At 39.1% G+C, this 9,069-nt stretch overlaps 1 protein-coding gene across 3 annotated transcripts in view; it reads left to right on the top strand.

Annotated features, from left to right (window-relative positions):
- Positions 1-9,069, top strand: part of LOC102587630 (ABC transporter D family member 1) — a 28,038-nt gene that overhangs the window by 6,901 nt on the left and 12,068 nt on the right. For all 3 annotated transcript variants that reach the window (XM_006355290.2, XM_006355289.2, XM_015312316.1), the window contains exons 5-11: positions 715-939; positions 1,283-1,480; positions 1,703-2,157; positions 3,080-3,215; positions 3,295-3,373; positions 8,348-8,586; positions 8,716-9,020. In XM_006355290.2, coding sequence (XP_006355352.1) covers positions 715-939; positions 1,283-1,480; positions 1,703-2,157; positions 3,080-3,215; positions 3,295-3,373; positions 8,348-8,586; positions 8,716-9,020 — 1,637 coding nt within the window. The remainder of the gene's footprint in view (positions 1-714; positions 940-1,282; positions 1,481-1,702; positions 2,158-3,079; positions 3,216-3,294; positions 3,374-8,347; positions 8,587-8,715; positions 9,021-9,069) is intronic.

Here is a 9,069-nt window from a genome sequence, read left to right as displayed (position 1 = left end):
GAGGGGCAGGGGTTGTCGATATGGGGGGGGGGGGGGGGGCATTGATGTGAAATTGTGGGCAAGAGTGGTTGTATCGTATATATAGTTGTGCGTTATTTTTATATATGTATGTTTTTATGTGAGTGGATATGGATTGAACAATTTATTTGTGTCTTGAGTTGAATTGCATGGGTCTAAAACATTTATCTTGTGATCTTCCTGATAAATAAGAACATTTATGAAAGGATATATTTCTACAGTGATGAAGAGATTGAAAGAGATTTTGCCTCAGTATCCTGAATTATTCATATTATTAGCTCATATAAAAATCGACTTGATATAATAGAAGGAATCAGTATCTGCACATGGAGCGACCTGCACTTGAAATTCAACATGAGCTTGGATAGCTGAATGTTGGGTATCCTTGGTTAGAAGTTGAGGATCTTCTGTTGTCAAATCTCTAGTTTCTCAATGCAAATGTGTGTTCCATGTTTTTTTCAATCGCAATTAAAGGTGGCAAATTGAGTGGTTTCTGTTATTGCATGTGAAATTTGAGTGTTTTGGTGGTCATAACATGAGGACAACCAATAATGCTGTTTTGCAGGGTTCTACAAGAACCACTGAAAAGTGGGATTGTATAAGCGTTCCTAGTAAAAGCTGTTCAATATTTTTCCCTATTTGGCCAGGCTTGCATTGTCAGTAACCAAAACTCTTGTTTTTTTGCTTTGTTTGCAGGTGTTACGAACTGCTGTAAGCAACCGATTGGCAAAAGTGCAGGGGTTTCTTTTTCGTGCTGCCTTCCTCCGGCGTGTGCCAATGTTTTTCCGCCTCATACTTGAAAATATTTTGTTGTGTTTCCTCCAGTCAGCCTTGCACTCGACCTCTAAATATATAACTGGGACCTTGAGTTTACGCTTCCGGAGTATTTTAACAAGGCTTATTCATGCACAATATTTTCAGGTAGAGATTAACTCGTGACATCTTCCGACAACGCTTGTTTTGTGTATCATGTTGGTCTTTGGGTCACCGCGATGCTATCTATCATTTAAAATGAGCTTGCGTCAGAACAGCCTTGACAGAAACCCTAGTTTATACATCACAATTAAGTATAGCATTGCACGGTTTGTAGTCAAAATCACCTTGATGGCTTCCTATTGGCACTTATGTATAATTGCACAATGGTCATACAAAATTTTCAGGAATTTGGTTTGCCAAACACTTGTGATGGTGTGTCTAGATAGGAACTAAATGATGGAAGTTTGTCTACTATTATAGTTTAACAAATCTTTGTGATGGCTATTAGGATATGGTGTACTATAAACTGTCCCATGTTGACGGCCGGATAACAAATCCAGAACAGAGAATTGCAAGTGATGTTCCCAAGTTCTCTAGAGAGCTAAGTGATCTTGTACAAGAGGATCTCATAGCTGTCACTGATGGGCTTCTATATACTTGGCGCCTGTGTTCATATGCAAGTCCGAAGTATCTTTTCTGGATTTTGGTAATTGTTTTGTTAAATTGTTCCAACTCTTCAACCTTTAACTTATGATGGTTGAGCTCTTCAAATGCCTAATTATGTTTACTTCCTAGTTTTCGCTCCAAAGTTTCAATTCGGAACTCTTTTTTTTTCTTTTTTGATAACCGAGAAATCCGTCTGTGACCCGCCCTTTGGACCGATCACAGTTTTGTCTAGTGGGTTCTCTTATTTGGTGTTATTTTCCAGGCATATGTTCTGGGTGCAGGGCTTACTATTAGAAATTTCTCACCTCCATTTGGGAAACTAATTTCAAAAGAACAGCAACTGGAAGGGGAATACAGACAGCTTCACTCACGATTAAGGACCCATGCAGAAAGCATAGCATTTTATGGTGGTGAAACCAGAGAAGATTTTCACATTCAACAGAAGTTTAAGACTCTAGTTCGGCATATGAAGGCCGTTCTTCATGAGCACTGGTGGTTTGGGATGATTCAAGATTTCTTGCACAAGTATCTTGGTGCTACAGTTGCTGTTGTGTTGATTATTGAGCCCTTCTTCTCTGGCAATTTGAGACCTGATGCATCCACATTGGGACGAGCAGAGATGTTGAGTAACCTGAGATATCACACCAGTGTCATAATATCCTTATTCCAGGCATTGGGAACCCTTGCGATAAGTTCAAGACGACTCAATCGTCTAAGGTATTGCTTTATTGCCTTAAATATGAAGGATTGGTATACCTCGCACATGCTCCTCATTAGATTTAGCCTGGCTCTAGATAAACGCTCTCTTCATCTGTTGCTACTGTATCGCTTCAGCCACAATGTAGCTTCTGTATCCGCAAAATTATCTAAAGGAGGCCGATGGTTCTGTGTGTTTCTTGAAATTAACAGTGGTTACAGAACCAGGCATGGCTATAACCCAGTAAAATAAAGACATAACAACAGGGACACGGCTAAGATAAACTTTCCAGCTCTTTTAGTACTCATCTGTGATAGATTGATAACATGGAACTTATATAAGAAGTGAAACTCTCATCAGCAGTAAACTGAACAACGGATCAATGAAAGAATTGGCTAGATTTGTTTCCAACGATTCGATGGAGATTTACTAGCATATCAATTTGTGAATACTATCTCTTGGCTGCAAGTCTTTGGCAGTAATTGCTAGAAGATACTAATTTTGCTTCATTATTTTTGTTAAGAAAATTGACCTTGCTGCTTGAATCAACCCAAATACTAGTTAAAGTGGTGCAGATCCAAGGTTAATAAGAAGACTATAGCCTATAACTTATCCCATGTGGGATTGTAGCAGCTCTTCCTCTCCCGTCCATGCCTAAGATTGGACATTTGGAGCGTGAAGTAATATCCTATATTGGGCGGCCTAACATAAGGGATGGGTTTGACTCAACCCCAAAAACTAGCTAAGTGGTGAGGACCGTAGAAGATCTTATACGGGTCTAGGTTTATACATTCAACGATATGTTAGATTGTAAAAAGTTTGAGCTATATATGACACAATCATATTGACATACTAGAGTTGTACTACATATTTTCACTTGCATTCTACTGTATATTTGAAATATTCCTGTTGCATTTTCTAAATCGGTTTTGGCACTTGCAGTGGGTATGCAGATCGTATTCATGAGCTCATGATTATTTCTAGAGATTTAGGTGGACGTAATGCCTCTTCCATACAATCTAACGGGAGTAGTAATTATGTCACTGAGGCAAATTACATTGAGTTCGATGGGGTTAAGGTGATAAACAATCTATCTGTTTTGATTTTACCACTATCTGTATTTGGGTTCTGATCCCCTAGGTCTTTGGTGCTTTCAGGTTGTTACTCCAACTGGTAATGTGTTGGTAGAGGACTTGAGCCTAAGGGTTGAATCAGGGTCTAATCTTTTGATAACAGGTACATTAAATTTTTATATTTTCTTTTGATTGACCTGTCTTTGTTTTTCTGAGCTGGAATGGTGCTTTTGGTTCAGTTGTGTCAGATTTACTAAAGGTTCTCATGTAGTCATTAGGCTGTATTCTGAAATATCCTCAGCTGTAGCTGGAAGTGAAGCGTCAAGTATCTGTTTAGTCAGGAAGTAAAAGTGGATGGATATCCATTCCTCCATGTCTTTTTTTCCAACTACTCTAAATGTGGACAGGCCACAGCAAGAAATTCCACGAGTTTCAAGCAAATTGATGGAGAACACACACATGAATATGTTGAAAGCATGGAATAGATAGGACAAGACCATGTGGATAAGTGATGATACAAAAATCAAGTAATAGAATGGTTGATTCCTTGAAATTACTATTTAATAGCCTTCAACTAGATTGTCAAGAAGGAAGGGAGGAATCAAGTAGCTGATGCAAATTACTCCTAACAAGTAAAAGGACTTGGTACCAACTAATAACATTCTAATACAAGATTTATTCCTAGGGAGAAACATGAATTGAAGGCAAGCCTCATTTCGCCCACCCCACACTAATGTGATGTGTGAAATCATTGTCGATCTCCCATTACCTTGAATTAAAGACTCCATGCACTTGAAACATCCTCTCTTGGAGATGACTTAAGCATCAAGCCTCATTTCCACATCGACATCATGCGTAGCCTCATTGAACTTACACTTTTAGTCTCGGTCTTGCTCAACCTGAACCCTTTAGACTCCAGGTTTTGTCTCCAAACTTTCAACCTATCGTTAACTCCGATGCTAGTCTCGTCAACGGTCAATCAGAAATTAAAGAATATGTTTTTGATTGTGCAGGAGATAAGGCTCCTGGTCCAGATGGTTTTACCATGGCTTTTTTCATACATTGTTGGGATGTGGTGAAGGTAGAGGTGATAGGAGCCATTCAGAACTTCCATAGTCAAGGCTATTTTGAAAAAAGTTTCAATGCTACATTTATAGCCTTGATCCCAAAAAAGATGGGGGCAACAGAATTGAAGGACTTAAGGCCCATCAGCCTGATTAGCAGTGTCTACAAGATCATATCCAAGATCCTAACAGAAAGACTCAAGAAAGTGATGTCAAAGCTGGTGGATACACATCAATTGGCATTCATTAAGGGCAGGCAGATCATGGATGCCATACTTATAGCCAATGAATGTGTAGATGAGAGGAAAATAACTAACTGGGATTCTATGTAAGTTGGACATAGAAAAGGCCTATGATCACCTCAATTGGGACTTTATGTGGTACACACTAGACATTATTGACACAGAAAATTGGTTTGTTGCTCTTCTACTTGTTCTTTTACTTTTGTTTTCTGTTTTACTTTCTCAGTTTTGCTCTTTTAGCCTTAGCTGCAATTTGTTGTGTGCAGAAGTATGAATACTTAGGATAAGTTTGTCTAGAAATGCATGACAGGAAGGCAACACTTTAGTTTGCTCGGTCTGGATGTTCCACTTTCGAGATTAGTTGCTGCATTTTGCCGTTAGGTTGAGTTGCTCTATTTGATAGAGCTAACCTCACATTACATCACTAACTAGCAAAAAAAAAGATATTTTTCCCTGCACGTCTTACAAAATTAACACCATAAGCATCTAAGAATCATATTTATATTGTTTGAAGCTGTTTCTGGACTTCATATAAACTGGAGTAAAAGTTTTGTTTACCCAGTGAATGAAGTCCTAGAAATCAACAGATTGGCTGGCATCTTAGGAGGTAAAGTGGGAGAAATGCCTACCACTTACCTAGGGATGCCTCTAGGTGCAAACAGTAAATCAAAGAACATATGGAATGCAATGGTGGAGAAGTGTGAAAAAAAGCTGGTAAATTGGAGAAGTCAATACCTATCCTTGGGTGGAAGATTGACACTAATTAATAGTGTGCTTGATGCTATGCCAACCTACATGATGTCTTTATTCCCTATGCCAGGGAGTGTTTAAAAGAAGTTAGAATCCATCAGGAGAAACTTTTTATGGCAAGGAAATGGAGAGGGGGGAAAGAAATATCACTTGGTGAAATGGGAAGTGGTGATAAACAACAAAAAAGAAGGGGGGATGGGCATAAAGAATCTCAAAGTCCAAAACCAGAGTCTCCTTTTGAAGTGGTTGTGGAGGTTTGCTTCTGTAGAACAAGGTCTGTGGAAAGATGTTATAATCTCCAGATATGCAATGGAGGACTCTTGGACTACAAAGGAAGTTAGAAGCCCTTATGGGGTTGGTTTTGTGGAGAACAATCAGAAATTTGTGGCCTAAAATATGGAGAAATTCAAAAGTTGATATAGGAAATGGAAGGAAGACATTCTTCTGGAATGATGTGTGGGTTGGACAACACTCTCTGAAACAGTTGCATCCTGAGATTTATAATCTGAACCAACAGAAGGAAGCAACAGTAGCAGAAGTCAAAGACAACCAAGGATGGAACCTATCTTTTAGGAGAAGGTTGAATGACTGGGAAATAGACAAATTAGAAGATTTTTACAAGTCTTTGGAGCAGGCAAGTAACCTTGACGCAAAGGAGGACAGTTTACAATGGTTGAGGGCCAACAATGGGAAGTTCACAATAAAATCAGCTTATAGACATTTTGACAGGCCAGCCGAAATGTTGTTACCATGGCCTTGGAAGATGATATGGAAAATTAATGTTCCTCACAAGGTGGCTTGTTTCACCTGGTTGGTAGCTAGGGAAGCAGTACTAACTCAGGACAATCTAATGAAAAGGGGAAGACAGTTATGCTCCAGGTGTTTTTTTTGTGAAATAGAAACAGAGACAAAAAACCATCTCTTCCTCCATTGCAGAGTGACACAGAAATTGTGGCAGGTCTTTTTGAATTTGAGGGGAATCATCTGGTCCATGCCAAGACATATCTCAGATTTTCTAGCATGCTGGAATAGAGAAGGGAATACATCAGGTCACAAGGAGAGATGGAAGATTGTCCCTGCTTGCATCTGGTGGACAATTTGGAAGAAAAGGAACCAGAGATGCTTCGAAAACAAGAGCATCCCTTTCCAGAGTTTGAAGTTGAACTGTCTTATAACCCTTTATTTTTGGTGTAATCATGTCCTCCCCAAAGAGATGGAGGCTATTACTGACTTTTTAGATAGTTTAGGAGGGGTATAAATGATAGATCTTTTGGTTTTGCTTACTGTATACTCCTGTTGTAATTACTACTGAAATACACCATTGGTGTATTGTTGTCTATAAAATGTTAACTTTCTCAAAAAAAAAAAAACATACACCATGACCCCTCACCTTGGATATGCTGCGTCAGTGCATCCATAACTTGTGCGAAAAGAAACGAGCTAAGAGTTGACCCCTGTTGCAATCCCATCATGATTGGAAAGTACTTCGAGTCTCCTCCCATTGTCATCACCCTGGTCTTGGCTTCATCTTACATGTCCTAACTCACCCTAACGTAAACTACAAATACACCTCTAGCTTCCAAGCATCTCCATAAAACCTCCCTTGGGACTTTGTCGTAAGCCCTCTCTAGGTTGATGGACACCATATATAAATCCCTCTGCCTCCCTATACTACTCCACTAGTCTCCTCACTATGTGGATGGCTTCTCTGGTAGATCGTCCCGGCATGAATCTGGACTAGTTCACAAAAATAAAGACACTCCTTTTCACCCTCATCTCCACCACCCTTTCTCACACTTCCATTGAATGTCTTAGCAACTTGATACCTTTATAATTGTTGTAATTCTGAATATCACCTTTGTTCTTGTGCAATGGAATCATCGTACTCCACCTCCATTCTTCGAAACATTTTCACTGTCCAAAAAATGACATGAAACTACCCAGTTAGCCAATCCAAACCTTCCCTGCCTATGTTCTTCCAAAACTCCACTGGAGTCTCGCCTGGTTTGGTCGCTCTTCCCCTACTCATCGTACGAATAACACACTTAAGCTCGTCAACCTTTATAGACTTGCTATACCCGAGTGGAAGTAAAACCATAACCATAAGAAAAGAAAAAAAGATTTATTTGGGGAATATTATGCTTGAGTATGTCCTCAAGTTTGGGGGGATTAATTGAAGTCAACGAAGTTCCCTAAATAGGAGAACTACATAATTACAAGCATATAGTCCTGATCTTATGCATAAATATAGGGAATAGAGATACTAATTGTCATGTTGGAATAGGTTGAGCAAACTTCTAGCTGTTCCTATGGTTCATATACTAGTTATGTGGGGATTATAATGCATGGATGGTTGCCCCCAAGGCCTAGCTCGAGTGGCAAAAGGTGGAGGATTTGTGGCTTAGGTCGTAGGTTCAAGCCCCACACCATGCAAAGCGAAGCTCGGTATTTAAGTGGAGAAGGGTAGAAGGGAGGGCCAATTATCCACCGAGTTTAGAAGGTTGTGATTGGTCCAAAAGGCAGGTCACAGATGAATTTCTCGGTTATCAAAAAAATAAAAAAATAATGCATGGATGGTTTATGCCGGGGATTAATAATGTAGGAGTTATTATGAGGTGATTAACAATGAGGAGATTGTTATACATAATTTTTTAACTACTTTCAAAAGGCATTTTCGTCTTTAAATAGTTCAATTCCCGCATAGCTAATACATATTATAATTTCATATTCTATTCTTTGCATAAAATTATACATAGTTTTACAACATAACCTTTTTTTTTTGTGAAGGTAACAAGTTTTCCATATAACTTAATGCGGGTGATGTTTTATACTGTTAGACAAGCGTTGCATTGGTTATGCATCAATTATTTTTCCCTTATGCAGTCAACTAGACACTATCTTATCTTATACGAGATTTTATGCTTGCATTACTTATTTCAAACCATCGACTGAACGACCCCTTAGTTGTTCAAGTGTTACGCTGTAGCACAGTGAACAAAATATTGACATCTGGTTCTTCACTATAATTTTTTTTGGATATATGGGAGCACAGAATATAATTCTCACTGGTTCACTTTGAAGGTCCAAATGGTAGCGGCAAAAGCTCACTTTTTCGAGTCCTTGGAGGTCTTTGGCCACTTGTTTCTGGCCATATTGTAAAACCTGGAATTGGTTCTGATCTGAATAAGGAGATCTTTTATGTGCCCCAACGTCCATATACAGCTATTGGAACACTACGTGACCAGATTATATATCCTTTGACTGCTGATCAAGAGGTTGAACCGCTCACACGAAGTGGCATGGTTGAACTTCTTAAAAATGTAAGTTCCTATAAATAATCCCCGAAAAACCTGCATCTTGTTCTATAACCAATCTCATGTATTTATGGCTTGGAATTTATAATGTCATTCATTTTGTGTGACGCGTTGAATTCTACATTGTCATACTAGGTTGATCTTGAGTATCTTCTGGATCGCTATCCTCCTGAAAAGGAGGTAAACTGGGGTGAAGAATTATCTCTGGGAGAGCAGCAAAGACTGGGGATGGCTAGACTTTTCTACCATAAACCAAAATTTGCCATTCTGGATGAATGTACAAGTGCTGTGACAACTGATATGGAGGAACGCTTTTGTTCAAAAGTAAGAGCGATGGGAACATCATGTATCACTATTTCTCACCGCCCTGCGTTGGTTGCATTTCATGATGTCGTCTTGTCCTTGGATGGTGAAGGAGGCTGGAGGGTTCACTATAAGAGGTACAAAGCTAAAGTAACTAACTGTTCCACACACACTCTGCTAATGCAG

Source organism: Solanum tuberosum, unplaced genomic scaffold (assembly GCF_000226075.1).
Source record: "Solanum tuberosum cultivar DM 1-3 516 R44 unplaced genomic scaffold, SolTub_3.0 scf00185, whole genome shotgun sequence".
Lineage (NCBI taxonomy): Eukaryota > Viridiplantae > Streptophyta > Magnoliopsida > Solanales > Solanaceae > Solanum > Solanum tuberosum.
Note: the sequence above shows the minus strand (reverse complement) of the source record. Positions and strands in the feature narration are given on the sequence as shown.